Genomic DNA, 27,958 nt, shown 5'->3' with positions numbered 1-27,958 from the left:
TTGCATCATTGCATTTAAAAGTATCCCACACACCCCTTCCTGGACAGCATTAACCAGACAGTCCATGGCCTCCCCCAGCCCAAACCAAGGGCAGGGCCCAGGCTTCACCTTAGCAGCACTGCGGAGATGATCATAATAAACCTCCTCGATGGCTTGGAAATAGATCACTCCCTTGAGCTTCGTCTCATGTTTATCTGTATGAGAGAGAAAGGCCAGGACCCGTCAGCACCAGGCTCCATGAGGAAGGAGGCAGAAAGACAAGAGGGTGGAAGCTGGCAGGAGAGACAACCCTGAGACACCCTGTCAGTGACATGGATGTGATGAGTCCTTCTGAGGGTTAAATACTCCCTTGGTGGCAGTAGGGTTGGGATGGTAAAGGCTGGGGAGCGTGGGGCAGCAATGGAGTGCTCTTACCGACATAGTAGGAAACTGTGCGTTTCATGCGGTCGAAGACGAACCAACGCTTCTTCCAGGACTTGATCTTGCCACCCATCTTGACCAGGTACCCCTTGCACATCTTCTCGGTCAAGATGACATGATAGCAGGTGTCCACACTGTGGCCTGAGGATTCGATATGCGTCTTCAAGTCGAAATCCTCCTTGCGAATGGGGAGGTATCTGGTCAGGGGCCGTGCCTGCAAAAGCAATGCAGCCTCGTCAATGCCACCCCAAAGGCAGTCATGCCCTTGAGAGCAAAGGGAGAGGGAGAGTTGAGCACCTAGCCCATACAGGCCCCTTGGCATGCCAAGCATCCAAAATTGTGCTACCAGCTGTGTCACCCTCCTAAGTCTCAATAGGGGACAAGAGACCCTGACCTTTTCCCTACCCCACCCGCACATCCCCAGACGCTCCCATTTGCCAACAACTATCCCTGGATACCAGAATTTCCTCATGTGTCACTGCATCCAAAATGGGAGCAGACATCAGACCCAAAGGAACTGCGTGCCTGGTGGTATCTTCCATGACTGCACGAATGCTAGGTGTGTGACTGAAAAGGCACCATGCAGCCTCCTTAACACCAGAGACAGATGGGAAAAGGACTGCCCCTCCTCTCCTGCTCTGCCCTCCTTGCTCAACGTCCCTCCCTTCACCTGGGAGAAGTGCTTCTCTCGCATCTTGACCTCCTTCTCGATCAGCTTCTGCCGATGAGTCGTCTCGTCCTGCAGCCTCCGCTCCAGCTGCTCCCGCCTCCTGCGCTCATCCTCCAGGGCCTGGCGCCGCAGCTCCATCTCCTGCTCCTGCCAAGGGACACGGCAGGATCAGCCCTCTCTGCCCTGCCGACCTTGCGCCCAGCACTAGTTGCCACAGGCACTACTCAATGACACAGGGCTTGTGGATGTGACAGTGGATGGCTGGCAGCCCTTGATGCTGGATCGCCTTTCTTCTCAAGTTTCTCCTGTCCCCCTAAACAGAGGGTGAGTGCTCCTGAGTGTAGCTCCCTAGCATTGGCATACAGACACTGCTCACCCGTGATTCCATCAGGCGGGATTTCTCTGCATGGGCCTCTTTTAGCATCTTCTCCATCTCCTCAATCTTCACTGCCTCCACCCCACTGGCACTGCAAGACAAAGCCATACCATCACAGCCTGCAATTCCCGCTTTGGGCCAGAAGCCTGGCTGCTCCTCACAGGTGGAGTGTGTCCATGCGTGCCCACCCCAGGGCACCAGTTAGGCAGCAGGGCCAAGCAAACTCCCAGCTCCCTGTGAGCGCAGAGCCAAGGCTGAGTAAGCCAGACCTCCGGGAGGGAATGATCTTTCCCAGAGAAAGCTCTCAGGGATGAGCTGGCAGCAGTATCTACTCTGTGGAGAAGCTGTAGGTTTTAGGCTGAACACTGCGCCACTGTATCTGTCAGAGACCCACAAGCACAACTTTGGAGCATGTGTTGTCCCCCCCCCTTAAGGAGACACCCGCACACAGGGATTGTTGATCTGGAATCCAGTGAGCATATTGTGGTGGTGACTGAAGAAAGACAGGACCCCTGCTCCGGTGGGCTCACACTAAACTAGAGGATATATAGGCCCTGGAACAATGGAAATTCTCCTTTTGCTTGAGTGGGAGGGGCCTGTACCTGGGATGCCAAAGACTATAGGTTCAAGCCATGGGGCTACCCATGAGTTTTATTGGGATGTGTCTGCAGACAGGAATTCATTGTAGAGGGGAACCTGGGGGATCAAATGGGGCCACATCCTTTGCTCTGCCTCAGCCGAACATCACTCATACAGCTAGAGCTGCCTCTAAATGCTGCATCTGCCACAGAGTCACCTCACATCAGACATCGAGAGAATGAACAAGGTCTATAGGCTTGTTTTCCTGCCAACACCTGCTGTGGAGCAGACACAGAGCCAGGATGGACCCCCAGACAGGCAGAACTTTTGATTTTACTGACACGCCTGAGCTCTCGATTCCTTCCCAAGGAGTATTCACAAGCCAGTACAGCCAACTTGCATGGTTGCTGTTCAGAGCCCAGCACAGTAGCTTCCCTACATCCTTTGCTTAGGACTTGTTAGTCAGGCTTAATGTTGGACAGAGCGAGGGAAGCCAGCCTCAAACTCCACATCCCCTTTTACCAAGCTCATCCAGCCCCCCAACCATCGGCTCAGGAGGTTGTTACTGCCCACAGATTCTGAGACAAGTGCTGAGGAGTTTGGGGAGTCTCAGAGCAGGGGAGTTGGGTGGGGGTGTGATGGATGATGGAAGGTGGCTGCAATGGAGTTGTCAGAAATGCTCACAAATGACTCATCTGTCAAACCAGTGAAACTCTGTAGGCCCCTGCACTTAGAAACCAGCCCTCCCTTCCTCCCATGCCTAGGTACCTGACCCCTTGCCCCTGCATTTATCGACCAGGACTAGGCTCCTGTCCCCCCTACAACTCCCCCCCAGCCTTAATGACCGGGTCTTTGCCCCCAGTCCTTCCCAGCCCTCAGTGACCAGGCTCCTGCCCTCACCACTTAGGTATGTCTACACTTGGAGCTGGGGACGGTGATTCACAGCTCGAGTAGATGCACCTGTGCTAGCTCTTCCAGCACGTTCGGTAAAAATAGTGTTGCCATGGCAGTGTGAGCTGGGAGGGGCTAGCTGCCCTGGGTATGGACCCATCAGAGACCTTCAGCAAGTAGATACTTCAGGTCCCCAGAGCCCCACCAAGTTCACCTCATGCAGGGGCCACTGGACATGCTTTGCTCTTTTCCGGCCTAACAGCCCTGGTGGTAAAAGGCTTTCATCCCCAAGCCAGCTCATTGCCCCCCTCAAGGGCAGGCCAGGCATCTGGAACATGCTGATGTTTCTCCTGAATGGGGCTGACTCTCCACATCGCCTGTTGTCAAGGCAGGGACCAGCCCGTGTGCACCCCTCCCCTCTGTGGGGTGCCCAGAGGGCAAGTGTTACCCTGCCTGTGGACACTTGGAACAGGCACCTGGATTACCTGGACATGTTATCAGGTGAGCAGGCTGAGTTGCCACCAGTGGAGATACTGGTTTCCATGCTGTCTGAGCTCTCCAGGCTGAGTGTGTCATAGGCGTGGTCCATGTCCTCGGCCCGGTGCCCAATGCCGTGGGGAGGATGATGATGGAGAATGGAGTGATGCATGAGCAGAGGGTAGGAAGAAGGGGGGTAGTGAGGCTGCCCATGCAGGGCTTCCCACTGGGACTGCGCCTCAGCTGCTGCTTTCTGTTTCAGTTCCGCCAGGCGCCGCTTCTGCTCCTCAATCACCTGCTGCCCTGCACCCCGAAGGAAGAAGAACAAAGGGCAGATCACCAGGGGTAAGCAGGGGCCTGGCCGGCTACTGTAGCCAGGGCTTGGGCACCAGCAGGCAGCCTTCCAGTAGTTTACACTATGTACCCAGCACATGACAGCCTGGGGCTCATGACTCACACAGGGCTTCCACCACTGGGCCATCTTTGGCCAGGAAGGCACAAGTCTGAATTGCCCAGTGCATCCAGCTGTTTTAGGCTAAGTCCACTTAGAACGTGACTGGAAATATGAGCATGCACCCATCTGTCTAAGTGTCCACATCTAGGTCCACATCTAGGTCACAGCATTAATGATGGTGAGCAGAGAATCTCCTGTGACATCCATCCGAGTGTGAGTTCCCCCCTCCTAAGCACTGTGCAGGAGTGCATGCCTGTCTATTTCCCAGTGCAAATGTGTCTGTCTCCTCACATCTGCCTCTCCAGCCAAAGGAAAGGCAGCTCAGTCTTCAGAGAAGTCTTCGGAGACGTTCCTTGCCCAGGGCCCAAATCCCTTTACAGGTCCTACAGCAGCCCCGGTGAAGCACTGTGGAATGTGGAGTGAGTGGGAAAGATGAATGTGGATCTGAACTGTAACTGTGACTGCACCTGAGAGGAAAGGGAATTCCCTGCTGTGCACATGAGAAGCTGTGCACGTGAGAGCACCAGGATAAGCCTGGTCTCTGGGCAGGATGCACGTCGCTGCCGTGCAGCAGTCAAGGAACCATGGCTTCCCTGGAAAGTCACTCATCCTGAGGGGGTTGGAGCCATTGCCACCACTGTGCAGCTCAGCAGCCCAATGGCATGGCTATTTTACCCAGTGCTCACCCCCTATCTGGGAGCTGGCAGTGAGACAGGAACCACGCAGGTCTGACCCAGCGGCATGGACGACGCTGGCCACTGACAACGCACACCGCTCCCATGCTGTGATTTTGGATCACTTGGTGGATGTTCTGGAAGCTCCCACTGCAGCTTGGCAAGCTGCTCTTCATCTTTTCCAGACCCATTCAGATCTGCTGCCCGCACTCCTCCATGCCTCCCCCAAAGATGCACATAGCCAGATCCATGGACCATTCCAGCAGGGCCGCTAACTTCCCTTGGCCCCCATCCCATCCCCTCAGACACTCAGAGCGGAGGCAGCAAAGAGGAGCGCACGTGCATCAGTCTGGCCGTGCTGGGAAAAGCATTCATACACAGGGCAGCCTGATACTAGGTTTGCCAAACACATACAACCATCTGCATGCTTGGCTCGGCTCTGGGGGGTGCGGCAGGGAGAGAAGGGGATGCGGGGAGGCAAAAGGACTAGGCAGCAGGTTACTGAAAGAGCCCCAGCCAGTGGCATTTTGCATGGCAGGAGCAAATGTGGGAGACAAGCACAGCACAGGCACCGAAAGGAGCAGACTGAGCTGCTGTCACTGGAGATGCTGCTGCAATGGAAAAGGAGGCAGTAGGGGCCTGCAGAGCTCATTTGACTGAAGCAGGAAAGGTGTTGGCTGACTTGGCCTGTGGGTAGGTGTGGGGGAGACAAAATGCTCTGGGCTTCTCTCTAGCCTGAGATCTCCAATGCAGGGGGAAACCTGGGCTGTCAGGAGCAAGCCATTCACCTCAGTCAGCACCAGCCCCTAATGCCAGGGGAGAACAAGCTGGTTCCCAAGGGCAGACTGCAGATGTCCCCTTTGGGACACAGCTAGGGACGATCCATATAGGTGGGGTGTGGATGCTTCTGAGGGAAGATATCCCAGAAGCATCTGGCCAGTTTGTTAGGCGCTGCAAGCACAGACTCACAGACCCCTTGGGGTTGGGTCTATTCAGATGGTATCAGGTGCCTTCCTGAACCACACAGCTGCCTCAGGGGCTGATCTAGGAGTCCAACCATTGCGTCTCAACCTGACACAATGCCTGGCTGCAAGGGCTCTGCTAGGAGCATATCAGCTGGAGAGGCACCATCATATGGAGTTGGGGGTGAGGGGAAGCAGGGGAGAGAGGGGAAAAGCAAGAGATCATAAGAGCCACAACGTCCGTTTCAGAGCCAAATCAAACCTGGCAGAATCCTGGCTTCTTCCTCTCCTGCACGATGGGCTCTAAGCATTGCCTGCTCCCCAGGGCTGCTGCTGGGAGAGTGCCCTTGCCCAGGATTAGCTGAGGTTTTGGTCTCATCTACATTGTCAGATCTGCCATGCTGGAGGAAATGGCAGCCCAGGATGGTTACCATGGGCAAATGGGTCCTGCCACTTCTCACTGTGTTGCAGGATCATGCTATTGCCTTGTCAATGAATATATCTGACATGGGTCAGAAGGAGTGCAGCCATGTCGCCAGTTTAAATCTGCTGGGGGCACTGCTGGGCTGGCAGGAGTTCTTCCTCCAAGAATCCTGCCAGACGAACTGTACTATCGGCCTAACTGGGCTCTCCGGCAAGCCAGCTTTGTGCACACAAGTCATGGCAACTGCTAGCAACAGCCAGACTGGAGTGTGAGCTGAAGAACAGACTCTGGGCCCAGCATGGACAGAGCTTGGAATCGCCAGCTGAGCTGAGTGCTTGTGGCCAGACAGGCCAACACGGCTCAAGTGCAGCAAAACAGTGTGTGACAACTCAGCGAGCATGGAGGACATCCCTCCACCCACCTGTGAGATTCCTGGCCTCTCCCCTTCCCATGAGCCTCCTGGTCTATTCTAGCTGACTTGACATATTAGTCACAAGGAGGGAGGTAAAAATTAGTTTAATTAAAAATCCATTTAAATGTTCTAAAAATAGAATGCTTAAACAGTTAAATGCAGAGTGGGGAGACGCAGCTGGGCAGCTCTTGCTTGTGAGGAAGTGCGGAGCCCAGCACGAGAAAGCGGGGTAGTTGCAGCTGGGCTCTGCTCCCCCCCACGTCTCCCCCACCCCACTCACGGGGAGCTGAGCCCAGTTGCTCCCCCCCCCCCAGTTTAAACTGTAATCAACTGTTTAAAACGTTTAAACAGCTGATTACCATTTAAATGGTTAACCTTTTACATCCCTAGTCACAGGATGGTAAAAAGGCCTGATGTGTATCTTTATGCCCCTATTTCCTCTCCCCCACTGGCAGAGACCATCTCATGATGGGCATGCTTATGGCTGCAGGGGATGCCCTCAGGGGCTAAGCATGAGCTAAGACATCTTGACTTCCAGGAAATGGGTTCAAATCCCAGTTGGGTCGATTCAGCCCTTCAGCCTTCTGCAGATGGGCTCTGGCTACTGCTCCACACCCCCAAAGCCAGTGGCACAAGGCAGCAGCCTGACATACCCCTTGGCGTTCGAGGGGCTTATAGCAACCTAGACAGTTATTCCATTTGAACTGTGGTGCCCAGGTGTTCTCATTCCTCCCACCTGACACAAACAGTTACTGATGCCCCAGCACTTGGGAGACAGGCACCGCACGAGGAGAAACCATAGGGTCACCTCAGCCTCAGAGTGGGTGAGGCCGGACCTTCTTTCCCCAGTGGATTTGGATTCCTCCAACCTGGGCTGGATACTTGCTGCGTTTCTGGTAATTCCAACCCAGGGTTGGGTGTGAGAGAACCAGGACCATTCTCACAAAGAGACAGTGTCTCTTTAAGCCAACCCTCCCACCACCTGGCCAGATTGTGAGCGCCATCAGAGCCTCATAGGTTTGTGACACATAGTCAGACTGGGCCATGGGCTGGGCCTGCATCATTCACGAGGGCAGAGTAGTGAAACCTCCAGGCAAAGAGGCTGTCTGCAGTCAGCTTGGGAAGTAGGTGTTTCTCCTTCTAGCACTGAGAGTTCCCCAGGCAGGATGTCTAATGAACCATAGCCAGCAGTAACGCACAATGAACAGGGATATTTGTGCAGGGCAAAAGCAGGGCTGGACCCATTCTGTGAGGGGGCAGAGCAACCCCAGCTCCCAAAGAAACCACCCAGCCCTGTTCGGAGTTTCCTGGTAGGAGCATCTCCTTTCTGAGTCCCTGGGGCAGGTTGAATCCCACTCCCTGTGGGATATCCTTGGAGCAGGCACTTACCCTTCTGCTGCAGGGCCAGCTGGCGTTTGGTCTCGATGTCCTGCAGCGTGGCTGCCAGGTTCCGTGGGAGGCTACCTGTGCCATTCTGTGAGTGCAGGGAACTCTGGGGGGGAATGACAAGGATGAGAAAGCCCCTGTGGGGTGTGCCCCTGGGATGCTCAGGCCCAGGCTCATAGGCTCAAGCTGCAGTAAAGGGTCTTAGTGATAAAGAGTCTGGCTGATGGAGATATTAACAGACCCATCTGCTGTGAAAGGGCATCAAGCCAGGATTCCAGGCTGTCTCCCCCAACTCCTTCCTGCAGCCCAAGAGCCCCAGTGCCCGACTCCCCAAGGGCAATAGACTGGAACAAGTCCCTTCTTTGGGGAGTGACGAAGCTGGCACTGCGCCCCCCTGGCCCATACCTTTGGTGAGGAGCTCCGTCTCAGCGTGGCTACACTGAGCTGCGAGGATGATGCAGACCCGCTCTTTGTGCGTGGGAGGGTGCTGCCGGCATCGCTGTCCATCTTAGCACGATAGACCTGAACACAAACACGCACATGATTAAGGGCAGATGGAGGCCATGGCACAGGGCCCTGTGGGCTGGCTGAGGCCTACGGAGGGTTGACGGTTACCAGAGCTATCAGCACCCATAACAGAGACTCATCACATTTGAACCACCCTGACCCCTGAAGAGGCAGAGAGAGAGAAAAGGAGCCTGGACAGCGACAGGAGTTTGCTGGATCAAATGGGATTCTGAGATGATGATGATGACAGCCTGGATTTACCTGAGGGATCTGCATCTTTCCAACATATAGGTAATATGTGCAAACAGCAGCTGTCTCAGGGCCCAGTTTGCTAACAGCAGCAGAGTTAATGCGAACCTCTGTTACATCCCTCTTTCAGCCCAGGTCCCTCAGAACAGGCTCCTTCCCTACAGGACATTTTCCAGTGCTTTGCTCCATCTTGTTTAAGGTGCCCTATGCTGGCCAACCGCTGCACAGGGTACAAAATACCCAGGGCCCAGGAACGTGCCCTCTCTGAGCAAACACCTGCTCCTCTAAAAATGAACTTCCACTGTTCAAGTGAGAAAAGCGACCTTGCCACAGTGAAATCACATCTCATTCAAGGTGCAGGGTCTCTGACCCCCCCACTTGCTCTCAAGGGCTGAGACAGCTAACGGAGAGCAAATTGGCCTCTAGGCTGCCTTACAATCTATTCCAATAGCAGAGCCTTTACTCCTGGTGAGGAGACGGGAGTCCAGTGGGGTTTAAGGCCCTGGATGGAGTCTGTTACGCCAGCCAGGAGAAAAAGCAACTTTTTGACTCACCAGCTGAGCTCCTGTAAGCTAGACTCATTGAGAGTGAGCACAGGGCTCACAAGGTTGAGATCAGTCACTTCGCTACAAACACCAGCACAATCTCCACAAAGATGGAATGGCACATCCACAGGTACAGATTGAGGGCTCAGACCTTCCCACTGCTGCTCCCCTGGGTTCCTCTGCAGAGCCCCAGGCATGAAAGAAGCCTGGTACTGCGTGCAGTGGACTTGGACATGAGAAGGTCTGCGCTCACCTTCCTGGGATTTGGTGCTGGGACTTGTGGTACGCTGAGGGCGCCTGTTACAGCGGGTACTTCTCTCCTCTCCACCCTTGCTAACATCACTCAACAAGTTGTTATTCCTCACGGAGATCAAGGGCTGGTCTGGAATCCAATCAACTAAGTGGGCTGTAGCCTGACCCATCAGTTACCCCAGTCAAAGTCTCCATGAGCACATATTGCAGAGTGAGTGCTCTATTGCAACAGGTCCTACACTGATAAATAATCCATTTAAGTTATATTGCAATTGGGCATTCTCATTTGGCACTGGGGCTCAGACTCACAGAGGGGTATTTAACAGTAAATTACAGACCATTTCATTACTTTGATTCTGTGTTCTGTGGAGACAAGCTGTGAGCTACACAAAAGAGGACACGGAGCGGCTCTTTTATGTGTCTGTTATGTTATGAGGTGTGTTGGCATGGCATGGCATGGCATAAATAACAATAAATACTTCCCCAAACTAATAACCCCCCCAAAAAACTCACTAAACTAATAACCCCCCCAAAAAAACTCACTAGCAATCTTGTGAGAGTAACGGACTCAGCCGGGCAATGGGAAATCAAAGCAACAAACAATGATGGGTCAAATCCACTGCGGGTGCAAACTGGCTCCATTGATTCACGGGAGCTGAATCACCAGCTGGGGATAGGGTTCACACTACCCGTGTCTTTCCTCCATCCTAGCCTGCTCCAGCAAGGGACTCAGAACATCCCTAGCTCAGAAACTCCCTCGTTGGTGACCAGTTTCACTAACTTAACAACTGGCCCATCCTGCACCAGCCTGGCTGAGTCCAGCTGGAGCTGGCCTTGCTAACAACCACCCTCTCCCCAGGCACCTCTGTGATCTCAACCCTGTAGCCTGTGAGCACCCAAAAGGCCAGAACTGTGCATCCCTGCAGGACCCAGAGACAGGAAGTGGGGGGGCAATTACCTGGAGCAGCTTTCGAGAAGAGTGAGCTTTAGCAGGAAGAGGAGGAGGGGAAGAGTGAGGAGAGGCAGGGGAGAAGGCCTCAAAGCCAGCCTTGATTTCCTGGTACCACCTGTCTAAATCAAGGGCAGAAAGCTGCACTGGGCACCCCTGAAGCTGCTTCTCCATCTGAAGAGAGAGGGTGTGTGAAACAGGAGGGAAGGGATGGAGGATGAAACAGTGAGAAAATGAGAAACAGAGAAATCCTGCACCATCCCTGTATGCCCACACCCAGTGACCTGGTGGGGGAGAGGGGAACAGGACTCAGTGCTCCCGACAGCCACCAGGGGCCCAAACTGGCTCCATTCCTTTCTTTCTGGGGACTAAACATGGGACCCTTCATCTGCAGCCAAACTCCAGCTCTGGGAGTTTCACTGTGCTGACAACAGCTCCGGGATCTGCCACCCCCATAATCAAGGAGCCAGAGCAGCAGGCACGAACATGAGCACTGGAATGCCACAGGCAGATGCTCAACCCCAAGCTGCATGGCTTACGGTACAACCAGCTAGATGTGACAGGGAGGCACTGTGGGAGTGTGGTGTGTCCCCACAGAAGGGCTGAGATGAATGAAAGGCAGCAGGGGACACAGGCAGGGAGGGGACGCACAGGCACCAACACGTGTAATGGGAGATTTGCAGAAGGCTACTCCTGCTATACCATGAAGCCACAGCAAAAGGGGGAAAAGTGCAGCAGGTCCATGGTAGAGCTGGCTGGGATGGGACAGTGTATTTTCCAAACCCCCCTTGAACGCAGGGGTGATGAGACAGATTGTTCTGATTAGATGCCTATGGCTTGGGGATCAAAAGGATGTCATTCCTTCCCACTCCACCCATAGGATGCTGGAGGGCTCAGACAGGACCCTGCACACATAGGAAGATGGCTGACATCCCTGGCATAACAAGTCCTAGGTCATGAGCTCTCACCACCTACCAGCTCTCTTGCTGGGTCTGCTCCCAGTCCTAGCTCCCCCTCCAGCTGAGTGCTGTGATGAGGGCACTGAGCAGAGCAGGGGAGCAGCACACAACTCTGCTCTGCAGTGAGAAAAGGAACCTGGGGATCCCGGCCCATCTCCCTCGCCCTGCAGCCTGACACGGCTTGACTCCCAGTGCAGACAGCCCTGCACTCCTGGGCTGTGGGAAAGTTCAGCCTTGGACGATGGAATACAGGCGTCACCTCAGACTCCAAAGATGGGTCTTTCCAGTGCCAAGTGGACACCCTGTGCCAGAAAACAGGCTCCCCCTGAGGCTGCATGGCAGTGCCCAGCAGAGGGCACTCACTCAGTCAGCTCACGGCGTGGTATTGACATGGCATTAGAAGGGTCCCTGGCAAAAGGATTCCGCCCCCAGGGCAGCTGCCTATGGAGTGGTTGAGTGGCAGTGAGAGCCCATCTGCATCCAGAACAAACAAAATTCTTCGCTTGTTGGTCAGAGGCTGTGGAGCCTCACTTCCGCACATCTCCCTTCCCTTCTGTGGCTGGACCCCACCCGCACAGCAGGGTACCTTGCCCTAGAGGTGGGCTGTGCTGTTCCCTTTTACAGCCAAATGCAAGCTCAACATTAAATCAGTCCTGGGGTTCTAGAGCTGGCAAGAGAGACTGGTGTGGTAACCCTGGGGAGGGATCCTGCAGCAGAACCAGGTCTTCCTCTGCCCCATGTGGGTGCTCTGCACTGGGAGGGATCAGCCTCCATGGATGATTCAGCATTTGCCAAGGCAAGCTAACATGCTGCTGATGCTGGTAGTGTCTATGCTGGCATGCCTACCTGCAAAGATCCAGACTGCATCCCAGCCCTGAAGAGGTCCCTACTGCCTGGCAGCCTTTCTCTGGGACCTATTTCAGGCACATGGTGTAGGGCTGAAGCTCACCTTGGGACCTCTGAATTTTACAAGCCCTCCCTCCAGCTAGCTACTACTGTTTGTCTGGAAAACATGAGGGTAGCAAGAGGGAAATGCAATGGACACAAACCTCAGCAGAGATGAAGGAAGAGGAGAGAGGTGGCACAGGAGAAGGAAGGCAGCCTGCAGATGAAGCAGCTTGAGGGATGAAGCCTGAAGTGGGATGGCCCAATGGGGAAGCAGGAGGGGCCAGGCCTAGGTCAGTTCTGACACTGCCCAGAATCCCTGAGAGCTGGTCAACAGTCACGTACTGGGGCAGAGAGAAGCAACAGAGTGAAAAGTTGGGAACAGGACTGGAGCAATGAGAGCCAGACAGGCAGAGAGTGAACAGGCAAGGACCTCAGCAACCCCAAAGCCCATCCCAGGGGAGATCATTAAAACAGGAGAGTTTTACTTCCTGACAAGCTGCAGAGGTTTTTAGCTCAGCTTCGCAGAGCAGCATCACCAGCAGGAATAGCTGCTATTTGCATCGAGCCCAGCTGTCACCTGCCTGCCTGAGGGTCTTGCAGCACATCAGAAGTGATGCCTGCAGAAGCTCTGCTTGGGGATTCATTTTACTTTTTAATTTTTGGGGGAACTATTATTGCTCCTAGGAATAAGCACCCACTTGAGCCACAGAGAGGCCAGGCTGGCAGTGTGTCAGGTTCCCCAGGCTGCTCTGCCAAGTCACCTCCATCCTTAGTTACCTTTTACCTCAGTGCTGGGCTTCCCCCGACCTCCCGCCCCCCCCCAGCTATGCTGATGCCCCTCAATCATGACCCACAGCCCCAAAGCTACTCCAGCCATTCCGAGACTGTCTGTGCCAAGCTGAATGGCAGTTTTGTAACAAAGATCTAATTCAACCTAAAGCTGATCCCATATATCTTACTCACAGACCCCAGCAGCCAAATTCTCCCCAAGGGAATTCCACTGAGAACAGGGAGGGACCTTGCCCCAGGTAGCCAAAGGACTAAAAAATTAACTCATTCACACACACCCCCCCGCCAGTGCTGTCTACGAGTCCAAAGCTCTCTGTTTTACAGCTTAAGAGCAGAGAGATCCATAGTCACTAGAAATGATCGTTCCAGCCTTTCTCATCAGTCTGCATGAATTCATTGGCTGTTCAGCTGCAGCCCAGGGGGATGCACCAAGCCAAAACCAATCTGCTCCGGTAAAGTACATTGAGGGAGCTGGTAAGGGCAAGGTGGCGCCATCCTCTGCACCAGCGTGACCCACTTGAGCAGTAAGACAACCTTGCTCTCAGTGTCAGCTACTAGAGTACAGATTTTGCAACCCAGCCAGAAACATGGTAAGCAAAACTCAACATGCTCAGGAGCAGGTACCTCATTGGTTGCAGGAGGTACAGCAAGCAAGAAAGAGAGTGGAGCAGCAGCAGTGGCAGCAACAGAAGCTTTAGTGTCCAGGCCAGGGCCATACACATTACAGTAGAACCTGAAAACGTCAGACAGCCTCATGTACTCCTAGAAATCCATGGTGGAGAAGGAGGAGGAGAGTTAGACACATGTGCTGGTCCCATGGCACCAACCACTACACAGCAAAGCTCCACTCATGCTCCATAGTGCAGCTGGCTGAGCTACACACCGACCTCCTCTTCCATAGATAAGTGTAGCTTGTGGAGACTGCAAGTCCTAGCATGCAACACTCCATTCTGAAGGAGAGCACTACAGGGCAGGACCTGTCCAGCTGCCACTTGGATAGTGGCAGAGCATGCTGGGACTTGTAGTCTCTGAAGACTACACCACTGTGTAATTGTCTCTATCTTAGGGGGTCTGGCTATCCAGGGAATAGGAACCTCCCAACCTTCACCACCATGGCACACACAGCCAATTCATCTTTAGGCTTCTGCTTTGTTTATTTCCACTGGCTTAAAGCTTGAGGACTTGGGTTCTCTTTCTCCTGGAACTTGGAGGACTGGGCCAATGGCAGCTTGGCTGCATTTAGTGCCACCTGGTCACAATGTGAACACCTGAGACAATTTGAGAGAAGGAATCTGGAGCTCCTTTGGCATCTGATTCAGCAGCCGATCCAGCGGGATTGATAGATGGAAATGCATTCAGCTGGCTGTGCTTTGGAACATGTGATGGGCGGATGAGAGAAGGGACCGTATGCTGCCGCAATAACCAACCTACAGTGGAGCTTTACTACACACACGACACAAAACATCCACATGCAACCCCTCCATCAGAAAGGCCCAACACGCTCCAGCATTAAAGGGAGACAGCAGCAATGGGAAACAGAGCCCGCAGGATACTGGCCCAAGGAAAGCAACTAAATTACGAGCAATCGATGAGCAGGAATTGGCATGTGGTATTGGAACCAGCTCCCCTCTACCCTCTAACACAGCAAAGAGGATGGGGTGGGTCAGTGCAGATCCAAAGATCCAGCCCAGTACCCCTTTCTATCGACAGCCAGACAACGCAGGTAATGGGGTGAAGCATTTGGCATCTGTTGCCAAGCGTTATAAATAGAAACATTTGCCAAAGACGCAAACTTTTTATATGCTGGCAGAAATTTGCAATTAAGAATCCCAGCCTCTCCTGCCAGTCGGTTTGGCCCAACTGCCTCACTATTTCTAAATCAAAGAGGTTGATGTTATTAAAACAACAACAGGCAAAGAGCAGAAATTAAAGCGATGTTGTTGGGGAGCTTTGGGCTTGCAGTCTGCAGGATGGGAGGGAAAACATGTATAAGGCATTTTGTTGGAATTTAACCCACATTGCAGCGTGATGCCAGTGCATGTGAACCAGGAAACCAAATTGGCTAGAAACAAGAGCAGTGCAGCTGAATGAAGTTCAAAGAACATCAGCTATGAGGAGTGTTAATAATCCCAGGTGCTTCAAAGGTGCATGAGAAATATGCAATTATAAACCTGATGATGCCCTGTTAGTGAGTCTTTTCCATGCCTGTCTGAGGGGGCTTGGGCAACACAAACCCATTTAAGGGAACTGCAGGCCTGCCTGTCTACTGAATTATTTGCAAGACCCTGATAAGACAGCTGCACATAGCAGTCTGGCCCCACTCTGTGCAGGGGAGCAAAAGCAGCGAGCAAGCAAGCAAGCACATGCAGTTAGTCCCGTTACCTCTTGCATCTTGGAATAAGAGTGGATGGAGGAAGGAGAACCTAAGGAAGCACTTGCCCCTGGCAGGGGATTTTGGGGCTTAGTTTCCTCTAATAGGTCATAAGGCTCTGAGATATGAAGTGTTTCCTGTTGGAGGGTAAAGGTCGTTAGGGCAAAGCAGGCAAAGAAACAGCACAGAGAAACCCTTTCCCAACTGAACAGCCTAGGGCAGAAAGCAGGGACATCGCCTGATGGAGCCTCCAGCCAGCCAACCCCTGCTGCAACAGCACTGCAACTTCATGGCACAGCCTCACAGGAGATTTCACCTTGTAGATGTCTCAGTAGCAGGGCTGAAGGCACCAGGCTGGATTGTCACAGCTCTGCCTTTGGAGTTCTAACAACAGGAGGGAGGAAAAGGGCCTGTGCTCTCCACAGTGTAGAGCCAACCCTCCCTGGAGACACTTCAAGTCTCCACATCAACATACACACACCCTACACCCACTTGGCTGCCAATTCCCATCATGCACACAGTATGGTGGAGTGAGAGGAAGGGCCAGCCAGCCACGAGCTCACTCGGTCCCTCCCCAGAATAAAGGTACTTAGTAAAGTTGGATTGGGGAAGGGAGTAACGGGCCAATCCCCTCCTCCCATGTACACACTGAACACCTTGATGTGTGTGATCAGGTAGAATCCTGGGCAATTGCACGGAGCCAGCATCATGCTTTTCCCTGGCACATGGACTAAGGATTCGTGACATGGTACTACAGCCCCAACTGGTGCCTGCAGTCCCGCTAAGCAATGGGATATGCTGAGAAATGCTCCTGCAGCCATGCAAGGTTTGCCACTAGAACCCCACCCTAACACACGCCGTGCGCTCTTGTTGTGCTATGGGTTGCTGGCCAGATCCTAACAGTATAGACTGGTCTGGGGGCTGTGGTGGGTTAGCTGAGGCCAACACCTTTGAGGTGTCCAAGGCCGCACATGCCCGGGGAATGGTGCTCAACTTCCAAGGCTGGATCAGATTCCTCTCCCTGCCAATGTCCGGGGCCAACCAGGTGAGGACTTGTCTCTAGTCTCCATGGTGCATGGCGTGACTAGGACACCCAGGTAATGGCAAATCCATGTGTGAAGGAACAGCTCTAAACCCAGAGGTTAAACTGGTTCCATGGTGCTGGTGATTCTACCCCCAGGAGGGTTTGTCAAAGAGAAACGATCCCAGCTGCAATGAGAGAAAGTTCGGTCTGGTGCCAGTCTTCAACTTACAGGTGTTTCCATTGTCCAGGCACTGTGACATTCATGCATTTGTGCCAACAATCACACAATTCTGAGCCCCGTTTACACATCTTGGGGGCCAGAGACAGGGGCCCAGCCAGCGAGGTAACCAGAGGCCAGGAGGGCATGGCACTATGTAGAGAGGGCAGTTCTAGTGACTAACCACCCCTCTTCTCCCTAATTACCTCTCTGAGTGCAGATGATGTTTTGGGGAAGCTCCTGCCGCCGGTGACAAAATGGTACCGTCTCTCCAGGGAGACAAGCTTCTCCTTCTCCTTCGTGTACAGCAACAAGGAGAAAAAGGGTGATAGCAAGAGTTAGCGACTGTCCAAAGTGAGACCAACATCAGGGCAGCCGTAGAAACCTCTAGGGCTTTTCCTGCCAGCACCCACATTGACTCCAGGTCCATATCGTTCAGGTTACTGCTAAGATCCATTCTTCTCCCAGCCACAAGCAGAGGCAGCTAGTGAGTTACGTGAGAGGCATCAGCCCAGGCAAGTGTTCTCAGACCTCTCCCTATCACTAGGCGAGCCTCGGGCAAAGTGCACAGCTGGGCTCCCAATGGGAACTTCTCCCCAGGGTAGAGGGGGCAGTGTTTGGATAGAGGCCAGCTGAAAAGTCTGGGCTCAATCCCAGGTCCATCTCCATCGAAGTGGGAGGGACATGACAAGCCGTGCTACCACAGCACAGTCTGTACAGTTACCCTCTCCATTGCCAACAGGCAATGTGCAGCATGTTGTTGGACAGCAGAACACATGCGCCGTGTGGCCTCGTTTGGACCGGAAGGACACAGCAGTGCAGTGACAGGATCCAGCCCCCCAACACAGTGCACTCTATTAGTGAGTGTTCCTGGCCTGGCATACACTACCCTAGTGAACCCCTTTCCCCCTCCCAGCCAGCATGGTTCCAGGATGTTACCTTCTGTAGCAGATGCAGCATGGCATTCTTCTCCTTGGCAAGGCGCTCAGACTCCTGGGCAGCTTGGAGCCGGATGTGATTGGCCTGGCTTTCCAATGCAGCCATCCGCTCCTTAGGGAAAATAAGGCAAGGATGAGCTGGCATCAGGCACTGCAGGATGGCTTAGGAAGGAGTAGCTGGCTGGGAGGGAGGGAGAAGCCTTACCAGTCTGGGTAGGTATTTGGAGCCCCTCCATCAGCTCCCAGAACAGGGCTGGCTTGGGATGGAGTGAGAAGTGTGGGAGGGAATGGTGCTCAGGACTCAAAGGGCTGTTTGTCAGCACAGGGCCTGGGGCAATAAAGGAAGGGACTAGGAGCCCAGATCAGAGCAAAGCTGGGCTGGGGAGTCCTAGGCTAAGATGGGCTCAGAGAAAATTACAGGCAAGCCAGTTTCCCCCTTACTGCAGGCTCCATGGCCCATTAGGTCTTAGCCTCTGCCCAGGGGTTCATGGCCCTCTCCCCACCTTCCTCTTGGCGATACTGCGGTGGCACTCAGCCTTGCTCTGCAGGAGCTTCTGGCTCACAGTCTCACGCTCTTCCTCTAGGCGACTCTCCTTTTCCAGCTGCTGGAACTCCAAGTCTTCAAACAGCTTGGTTTCTGTCTCCAGGGCCTCTGCCTCCTTCAAACACACAACCGTGGCCGCTCAGCCCTCTCTGGAACAGACACACCTTCCTGCTAGTAGCACCCCACCTCCCCCACCCCTGGCCCCTACCGCACACAGATGTGCCTGGACGGATCTCCTCTGACAGGAGAGCATGTCACTGAGACAGCAAGGGGCAAACTCCATTCACTGCAGCAGGAGAGAAGCTCTGCACCTCCCTCTTGCTTGTTGGAAGGCACAGGGGCAGTGTGCAGCTGGTGGCTCTGACTGAGCACATCATGGACCTCCTGCTCAACAGGGAGCAGCATCCCAAGGACTTACTGACGCACGGTCTCCTACTCCACACACACAAACACACAATATGGACAAGAAGTGAGTGCCCTGCACTCTCCCCACCAGCCTTGCTGGCCAGACCCATCCCCATCTCTATCCCACCCCCAGTGCTGCAAACCCATGTGATGCTCACACACCAGCAGAGAGGTCCAGTCCAGAGAGCTCCCAGCCTGACTACACCAGAGAATTAGAGATAATGGCTTGGGGTAGGGGACGATGTGTGGGGGGGCCCTGTGACATGACACAGAGGGGGGCTTGTGATCTGCTTGGAAGAGGGGTCAGGGCACAGCAGCCTTGGTGGGGGCTCTGAACAGCCCACCATCCTCAGCAGCAGAGATTCATGCAGGCAAATTTATTCTTATACCCTTTTTTTTCCTCTTAAAAGTCACTCCTGTGAAAACAGCGAGAGTCCTGTGGCATCTTAAAAACTAACAAATTTATTTGGGCATAAGCTAAATGTGTTAGTCTTTAAGGTGCCACAGGACTCTCACTGTTTTGCTAAAAACAGACTAACACGGCTCCCCCTCTGGAACTCCTATGAAAGGCACCAGTTGGGCCATCAGTGGGGATGGGTTAGTGGAGCTGTTGAGATGAGGTTACCTGAAGGGCTTTCACTAATGTAGTTAGCATGGCCAAGCCAACATGTTAGTGTGCTCCAGGGATGTGGCCACATAGCCCAGAGATGGATGAGACCCTTTGGGTCTGAGCTAGATCACCTCCTGGACAGTGCAGGACTGAGATTGATGTAATAACCTTTTGTTTTATTTAGTTTTAAATTTCAATGACATCTCCTGGGCAAGTGTGGCTAAAATTCAGGGTGTGTAAATTCTACACTAACAGCAAGAGCCTTTAGTCGTGTATTTTTATTTAGTTAGTAACATATATTTTTATTAATTAAACAAGGTTTTGTTTGAATGTAAACATCCTTCTGCAGCTCTTGCCAATCCAACAGGAGCTGGGGCACAGGAACTCGAAAATGAAACTGACCAGGTTAGCTTCGCTGAGTAAGAAGCAAGAGGCAAACATGCATTCAGGGAGCACAGCATCTGATGTTTAAATCCTTTACGTTCCAGTCACTCTGACTGTTAGTAACAAGCTGCAGAAGTTAGGGTTAGGTTTTAGGCTAGTTGTGGTTTCTGCATTTTATTTAAAATACATTATTTTCAGCCTGACCATGCCCCATTTCATTGAACATTTTTTCCATGCAAACCAGTTAGCATCTATTTAGTGTAAATGTGCCTGTTCAATGTCAATAGGGAGACAATGGTTTCTTGCTTTACATGTCTCTGCATATCACTCACTGCATGTGACATCTGCCGAGTTCCACTTTAAACTGGACATAGGTTTTCAGGCAGGGATTAGCTGTGACTCCTGGGGGGATCAGGAAAAATGCTTTCATTTATCTGCCCTAAAAGAGTCGGCCATAATAAAAGTCCGAGATTCCATTCCCAGGCCAAGGAAGGTCAGATTGCTACAGGAAAATTCCAGCTAATGGGGAAAAATGCTGCAGTACTGTGATATTGACATTAACTGGCCTGGATTGTATAAATAATGTTCATAGGAAACAACAGAAAACTGATACAGTTTAGTCCCCTGAGGCTTGCCAGCCTCTCTTGACACAGGGGCTGGATTAAGGCTAAAGTTGGGTCCAGTAGCAGTGCGGCACCCAGGGGCTGGCTGCACCTGCATTTGCAATAAGCCTCTTCCAGCTCTACCAATGCTGAGCGTCCTTTCTGTATTGCAGTTCAATGGTTAGTGCAAGAGTTTCACTTGGCAGGTCCAGTCTAAGTAATCAGGCCTGGGGTCTATGAATTGGACATTCATTCCTTTACACCCTAGTGCAAAGACTCCTCTACAGAAACTGCCCAAACAGAAACCCCACTTTGAACCTCTTGGCCTCCAGCAACACAGGAGTCATCCCTGACAGAAGCAGGTGCTCAGCAGCAGCACCTAAGTGGAGGATTTAGCTCAAGGAAACAAGTGTGGTGCATTGCCCAGTTTCCATGCTTGAAAGGAGACCTTAGTCAGAATCAGAACTGGCCAAGCAGCCAAATCGCTGGTCTCTGTTGGGGGGTGGAAGAGGGACGGAACCGAATTTACATCTGGGGATGGGGGGATTTGTACTATATTGCTCCTGTGCTCAGAATTCCCTCTCCAGTCACTAAAACAAGAGGGAGCTTGCAGCACTTGCCACATTAGTGCTACTCAGAGAACAGCAGCAGTGACCAGAGAAGGGAGCAGGTGAAAAAGGAGGAGAGTAATAGGGAAGAAACCTACCCCCCTCCTCACTTGCTCCAAGAGGAGAGGCTGCAGTGAGGCGTTACAGCATTCAGAGACAGGGACATGTGGAACTGGAGCTGCTTACAGCATCAACAGGAGGGGAGAGTCACTCTGCAAGCTGCTGGTGTGCCATCCAGGCTTCGTCCTAGGTGGTGAGCTTACCAATACCATGATACCTGGATGTCAGCTTCCTCCAGCCCTTGGTGTGCTGCATTCAGTTTGGCACATGGCACCAGTCAAGTGCTGGCTCAGGCTACAGCTGAGGGCATGGAGGTAGGGGGAGTGGGCAGTGATCCAGGTGGGTGGGGGTTAAACACTGACCCTTCTCATCTGGTCCTGTAACTGCTCCCGCATTGACTCAGGGCAGTTATCAAGCTGGCTCTTCGACTCATTGTAAAGCGCTTGGAGTTTCTCTAGCTCCTTCCTTTCAGCATCAACCTTTGCCCTTTCCTAAATCAGGGAAAAACAACAAAACAAAAAACAAAAACAAAAAAGAGAAAACACACTTCTCAAATCCAGGCCATGCAGAAGCTGGAGAATTAGACAGTGGCTCAAGCCAGAGAGAGAAGGGGTCCGGGGAGGGGCATGTCAAAGGGGCATTTTCCAAAAGATTGAAAAAGCAAAAGCAGTTGGGATCCAGGGCTGGATTGGATTGAACACTTATTGCTCAGGACTGGACCTCAGTCTCATGTCTCAAGGCAAAGACTTAACAGGAAACACACCAGGCCACCTCTAGGCCGTGAGCAGATTAATGTTAACATGGATTCATCATTTGGGATGATGTCAGCACAGCACTGGCAATGGCTTTGTCGATTAGGTATCCTGCACAGCCTGTCATCGGGGCGTTTTCATAGGCCCTACATTTTACTTTAAGTAAGTTTCAGGAACATCATTTTATAAAAAATATTTTGAATCCCAGGACACCATCAAATAGTTGTAAAGCAGGTCAAATGTGGAGGCTACACTACCGGTCAAGTGTCCTGTTCCATAGACAGGGATGTCCTGACGTTCTGGTTTCCTTAGCAACAACATGAAAAACAAGAGACTAAGATCCAATCTCTTCTCAGTTAATACAGTTTAGATCCTGGGTCCTCAGGAGCATTTCAGGTTTTATTTAAGTGAGTTAGTGACAGAGCAGAAATAAAGGGGACACTTGTTCCTGGCCTAAAGAGAGGAAGAAACAGGTTCCCCACCCTACTCCCCCACCCAGTTTAAGTTTGCAGTTGGTTTCAGTCCTGCATCAACACGCTGCATTTTCAGAGGAGCTCAGCCACCTACAGATCCTAGGATCCTTTTGAGGGTTCTGCCAGCATAAAGATTGATGATAAAATCCACTGTTTGTGTGCCCAGAAACCCTGAATTAACAAAGCAATGCATTGTAACCAATGACAGCAGCACTTTGGTCTCAAAATGCCCTACAGCCTCAGAGCACCCTGGAAGATGGGGATTTTATACTTATTTTACGGTGGGGAAACTGAGGCAGAGAGAGCGAGCGTAAGTGATTTGCCTAATGTCACACAGTGAGACAGTTGGAGAACCAAGGACCTCTTGACTCCCTTTCCTTAGCAATAGCCTCATGATGATCCTTCCTCCCATCCTGCCCATTTTCCCAATACTTACAGTATATGTAACAAATTGAATAGGAGAAACCCCAGACCAGATTGCTGCTAATTTGGGGTAAATCTGAATCAAAACCCTGCAATGTGAGATTCTCTCTCATACCAACTGATGAGACCAGTTAGTGCAAATCAGAAAGAGGAAATATGAATATTCCCTCCAATCCCTGATTGTTTTCATGTCTATGGGTACATGAGAGAAATCCTGGGGCTCACTGAGAAGTTTGTGATTGACTGAAATAATAACCGTGGCACCATATTATCGGGCAGTACTCGGCCTGGACAGGGCACAAGGGTCTTCATTTACAGGCTGACACCAGCAGGACAGAATGGAATGTGTTAGACCTGGCTTGAGCCATGAAGTTTGGACCCAAATTTGGATCTAAACTGCTGAGACACTTGGGATATTCAGATTATTGCAGTATTAAATTATAACAAAATTACTGGGCTCAATACAGCAGTAACTGGATAAAATTATCTGGCTTGTGTTATATAGGAGGTCAGACTAGATGATTTAATGGTCCCTTATGGCCTTAAAACCTATGAATAAAAGATGTGGGGCCTAGTTTGGGCTCAGCTCTAGGATTTATTATTTCTGGCTTTGACACCAAGCGCTAGCTACCTGAGCAATTATTACAAAATATGAACCTGTGACCATCAGCATCTACAGCATCCACCTAGGTGTGGTGCAATCTCTGCAGCTTCTAAGGAACCTCTTACCTTAGAGTCAGAAACGAAAGCTGATTACCCCTACCAACACTTTTGTGAGGGACAGTCTTAAGAAACTCACTTTATGGGCAGGTAAGTTGAGGCACTAACTGGTGAAGTGACTTGTTGCGGAACACAAAATTATTCAGTGATAAAGCCATGACTAGACCTCAGCAGTCCAGACGCCCTGGCCCATACACTAAGCACTAGGCAGCAATCCCTCAGAGTATTTGCACTGTATAACTCTGAGTACCCCCTCCAAGCAGTAACACAGGCACAGACCTTGGAAGGCTGTGGGCTGTCTCCAAAACAAGAGACCCATGCTCTCCCACCGCACTCAGAGGCTGGTAAATGGAGGGTGCGCACTCATCCAAACAAACTCAGACAACAGAGTAATACCTATTTACATATGCGCATGCATGAGATTGTACAACTGATTTCTACTCATAGCATAGAATTTTCCATTCAAGCCCAGCAAGTTACATCCACTTAAGTCAAATACCTCAGTGACAACAGAATTCCTGGGCATGGCTGTACCAAGTACCTTGCCACCTCCTAATCCCTGCAGTAGTTTGCTGCCATTTAGCAATGCATCCCTGCATGCCAGCATCCTCCATTCCCTGCTTCCCAGCGTGGTCAGCCTGCAACGCCCCATGAAAGAACCCATGAATTTCTGCAAAGCCAGAATGTCACGCAGGATGCTTCCTTCACCTCAGGGGAGGTGGGGATGGCAGTTAAAGCACCAGAATCATCATGCAGAAAAAGTAGACAAAACATCCTCCGAGGAGCCAGAGGGAAAGACTAACCCAATCCCCCTCTTCCCCTCCCTCTGCCACCTCCTATCAAGAGGCCAGGAAACACTTCCACTGTAACCAATGGAGACAGACCATGAGACCCCATCAACCTGCGAATCCACTCTCTCTGCGCATGTCAATGCCCAAAGGGTAGGTTGCTAGATACACCATGAACCCATCTACACTACAAGCAGAAGCGGGTCAAAGGAGCTGGTTACGGGTAAGCTAGAATGGGCATCCATATCCACAATTTAACCTGCATCCGGGGATGCTATGCCACTAACAATTAGTGGCATGGTCAGTGGTCACGTAGCTGTCACACAGAGAGGGTCTAGTTGGTTGGAGGAGCAGCTAATAGGGCTGCTCACTAGAGAAGAATAGATTTCCATGCTGCTCACTCAGAGCAGGGTGAATAATGATCATGTCTAGAAGTTTGAATTCTCAGCCCAAGTCAAATATCAAGGTCTACTAGCTTTGATTTTTCATCTTTTCTGTAAAGCAAACAATATTCCCAGAAGAACATGTCCAGCTGTGGTTACTCTGACAGTCTCTAATGTGCCCCCTGCATCCTCTCCTCTGTCTGCACCATGGGGTTAATGTTGGGAAGCAAATTTAAAAACCAGGAACATTACAAACCGTGATCCATGTCTCTCTCACACAAGCTTCGGCAGGGTTAATGGAGATCTGGTTCTATACAAATGATGGGTAGATTTAGGTACTAGCCCAGAAGCACAGATTCCTGGCCCCAGGGCAGCTCACAGGACATGTCTTAAGGACACAGCATCGCTGAAGAAGAGCTGCCCAGGTTAGGCCCTGCTGTTTGCAGCTTGCACAAATGCTGGAGGTTACGTAGAGTCCCACAGCATGCAGAGGCATGAGGGATTAGAGGCACAATTCAGAGTAGGCACTGTTAGAGTGAGTTAGTGAAGACTGATTAGAAAAGTGAAGACTGATTAGGAAAGCAGAGACTTTGGGAGTGTGGTTTCTTTTAGTCCCTCTCCTGGCTCCACATGGAGCTGGTTGTTTCACTAGCAATGTTTTTTAAAATGGCTGTCAAATTAAAAGAAAAAAGCCCCAGCACATTGCATCTGTGCAGGAGGGGCTGCCTGCATCTTGCAGGCCCTGCCACTCACAGGCTTCACCTCATCCAGCCTCAGAAATAGTCACCAATGGAATTAATCAGGACCTGGTGCATTTCCAGCCATGGTGCCAGCATGGCTACACCCCACTGGGTTGCCATGGAGAGGGCAAGGACGCACAAACATCAATTCACTGTGTGGGGCAGTATGGAATCCCCAGAGGGACAAGGGCAAAGGTTCTAAGAGAGCCTGACAAGAGTGAAAGTTGATCTCACTGCTGGGAATGTGTTCAGCTCCCACCGATCCTTGCTTCCCAGAGTGACACATTCTGTGCACGCCTGGGGCTGTGCTCCAGTGCAGTCAGTTACCTTCCTGCAAGGGAATGGAATGTCTCCAACAAGACTCCTTGAGATAGTTCCCTGCATGGATATGCAGTTCTGAGGGGGCACCAGCAGAGGGTTCTGATGCTGTGAAGGGCAGAAATCATCAGCAGGAAGGGGGTTTCTTGGTGCAGTTTCAATGGGGATGGGGGCAAAGTCTGTCCTGCAGAAGTTACTGCAGGAGGTGTTCAGGGGGTGAGGGCTGGAAGGCTGCCATGATAACATAGAGGAAGTTGCATTCAGGTCTCTTCTTGGTGTTGTGTGCATTTCTGCATGGGGGTGGCAGTATTGTTACCTGTTAAGAAGCATGGAGCAAGCAAGACCCCCAGATCTGGAAGGAGGGCTGAGATAATGGTCTTTGGAAGTTGCGTTCTGGCTCTTGTCCCCATCCTCTCCAGAGTTCTGGGAACCACGTCTCAGCCAACAAGCTGGGAAATTAATGACCCCATGGTGGCATCATGGTCAAAGTTGAATGATGCTTTGAATGGAGCGACATGGGAGTCTCCGGCCAGCTAAGAAGTGCAGCTGTCACCACCACTTGCACATGAGCATCTGGAGCTTTTGATTGGTGGGGCAGAGAGAGAACCAACAAACTCACTACAAAACCTCATACACCAAGGCTAGGGAGGAAGCAAAGGGGCACGAGGGGCCAGTAACCTGCCCACGTGAACAGGGAAAGGCAAACAGGGAAAGCTCCAGAGATGGGCACCTTGGAGAAAGGTTCATCGAGTGCAAAGGTGACTCCTAAAGTGCATCTGAAGCACTGAAAGGAGCTGCCCTCCCCCACGACAGTCCCAAGAATGGACAATTCCAACCCCAGACAGGCTGGCAAAGCTCCCGAGCCAGTGGCCAGTCTGTTCCAGGATGACAGACAACGGCAGAGAGAAGGGATATGCACTGAGTAGGGGAAGTGCTGTTTGAAGCTGCCTGCAATAAAGCTGCACCTTCTATCTGAGGGCAAAGGTGCCTGGGGCAGCCACCTCCTCATGGAAATGGCACTTCAGATGCTTGCCCAGGAGTGGATGGCAAACCCTTTGAGAAAGAGGGCTCAGAGGCAGATGACACAGGCTTTCTTGGGGACAGATGTCCAGTGTGTGCAGTTCACAGAACCCAAGCCATTCTCCTCCGCGATCAGTGGGTGAAAGAATGGGTCAGCCTCTTCAGCACTGGAGCCAGCTGTGTGAGTGCAGAGACAGGTCTCCAGCAGGGAGGGGGCGAGAAATTGAGTAGCTCCTCGGAGGCTCTGGGGGAGCATTCTGCACCCACTGCTCTGAGGCACAGACAGGGGGAGCTCTCAGCTCTGGGGTTTACCTTGTCTCGCTCCTTCTGGATGCTGGAGTCCAGGTCACGCAGTTTCTCCTGCAGCTGCTGCACAATCTTCTGCTCCTGTTGCAGCTGGATCATTTCCGACTCCCGCTCCCCCTGCAGCAGTGCTCGCTCCATCTCCGCCTAGGCAGACAGTCATGTTACAGCAGTGCCACCCCTGCCAGCCCTCATTGCCCAACCACACTGCAAGGCCCCTCCGAGACTCAGCAACGCTTGAGTGGGACATGGCTCTGCTGGAAGAGATGGGCCAAGAAGGGCAACTGGTTCTGGGTCAGGCCCAGGTGCAGGTCAGGGCTGAGGCTAATGGTTCAGGTTCAGTGCTCTCCCCCTGAGATCTCTACTCCATCAAAAATGGGAAACAGAGACAGGCCCCACTCAGCCTTGGGTCAGAGCCAGACTCAAGCTATTAGGATTAGTTCTGACTCCCCATCCACCCCCCCAAAAAAAACCAAAAACAACCCCACACCACCAAAAACGAACAAAAAAACCACAAAGGGATCAGATTTGAGGCTCTGGTCCAGGCCCCTCCCTGGGGCAGTCATTGCCTTGCCCTTCCTGGGGAGGGGTGCCTTGCCAAAGCTCTCTAAGGGCAGAGCCCCACAGAACACCAGAGAAGTAGGGCTGGGGATGCCAGATGAACCAACCACTCAGCCCAGCACTGTTCCACCATGAACCCACCTCTGTCCAGTGCAGGGCTCCACCTTGGTGCCAGTGGGTGCCCTGCACCCTTCTTTTCCCCCACCCCAGAAGCAAGAGCAGAAGTTTCCCCCCACCTCATGGGAAGACTCCTGCAGCTGCTGCTCCAGCTCCTTGACATGGGTCTTGAGCTCATCCACATGGCCCAGCACACGCACCCACTCCTCCTCCAGCAAGGTGGCCTCCTTGGCCCTGGAGCCCGTCGAGTCCTCATGCTGCTTAGGAGAAATGGCAGTGTCACTGGGGGGCTGATTATTTGCTATTTGCAGAGCGGGGAGTGCACACATCCCTTCAGCAAGAAGAGGGCCCTGACCTGCTCACAGCCACTCCCAACAGCCCATCCAGGACAGCCCTCCAAGGCAGGGCAGAGATGGGGCTCTCATCTAAGGGAGGGGTGCATGCACAGCGACAGCTCCCTCCAGCCAGCACCCCCCTGGCATTCTACTGGCCACACAGTCGGCGTAGCAGTCTCAGACATGGAGCTTCATGTTGAGACGCCCAGAAGCCCATCGCTGCCCACACCCAGCTTGGGTCATGAGCATGTCTGAGTCCAGCAGCAACAGCGTCCCCTGCAGGATGTGTTCTGCCACTCCACTCCACTCCACAAGGCTCTGTCCCTTCACCTAAGGCCAGGTGCTCTCTTGTGCTCTGGGCCCCACCCCCACTCACCGCACAGTGTGTGCTCTGTGCGA

The 27,958-nt window shown here is 52.3% G+C and overlaps 1 protein-coding gene across 2 annotated transcripts in view; it reads right to left on the bottom strand.

The window, feature by feature from the left end:
- PHLDB1 (pleckstrin homology like domain family B member 1) overlaps positions 1-27,958 on the bottom strand; it is a 112,085-nt gene that overhangs the window by 11,079 nt on the left and 73,048 nt on the right. For both annotated transcript variants that reach the window (XM_067566405.1, XM_067566414.1), the window contains exons 8-20: positions 27,344-27,481; positions 26,556-26,693; positions 20,989-21,117; positions 17,917-18,072; positions 17,415-17,525; positions 16,682-16,771; positions 8,131-8,247; positions 7,729-7,831; positions 3,422-3,716; positions 1,467-1,557; positions 1,091-1,237; positions 415-634; positions 109-194 (exon numbers count right to left, since the gene is read on the bottom strand). In XM_067566405.1, coding sequence (XP_067422506.1) covers positions 109-194; positions 415-634; positions 1,091-1,237; positions 1,467-1,557; positions 3,422-3,716; positions 7,729-7,831; positions 8,131-8,247; positions 16,682-16,771; positions 17,415-17,525; positions 17,917-18,072; positions 20,989-21,117; positions 26,556-26,693; positions 27,344-27,481 — 1,821 coding nt within the window. The remainder of the gene's footprint in view (positions 1-108; positions 195-414; positions 635-1,090; positions 1,238-1,466; positions 1,558-3,421; positions 3,717-7,728; positions 7,832-8,130; positions 8,248-16,681; positions 16,772-17,414; positions 17,526-17,916; positions 18,073-20,988; positions 21,118-26,555; positions 26,694-27,343; positions 27,482-27,958) is intronic.

Source organism: Emydura macquarii, unplaced genomic scaffold (assembly GCF_026122565.2).
Source record: "Emydura macquarii macquarii isolate MOO-44397 ecotype Brisbane River unplaced genomic scaffold, CSIRO-AGI_Emac_v2 contig_312, whole genome shotgun sequence".
In the NCBI taxonomy this organism is placed as follows: domain Eukaryota; kingdom Metazoa; phylum Chordata; order Testudines; family Chelidae; genus Emydura; species Emydura macquarii.
The sequence above is the reverse complement of the archived record's forward strand: the minus strand, read 5'-3'. Positions and strand labels throughout refer to the sequence as shown.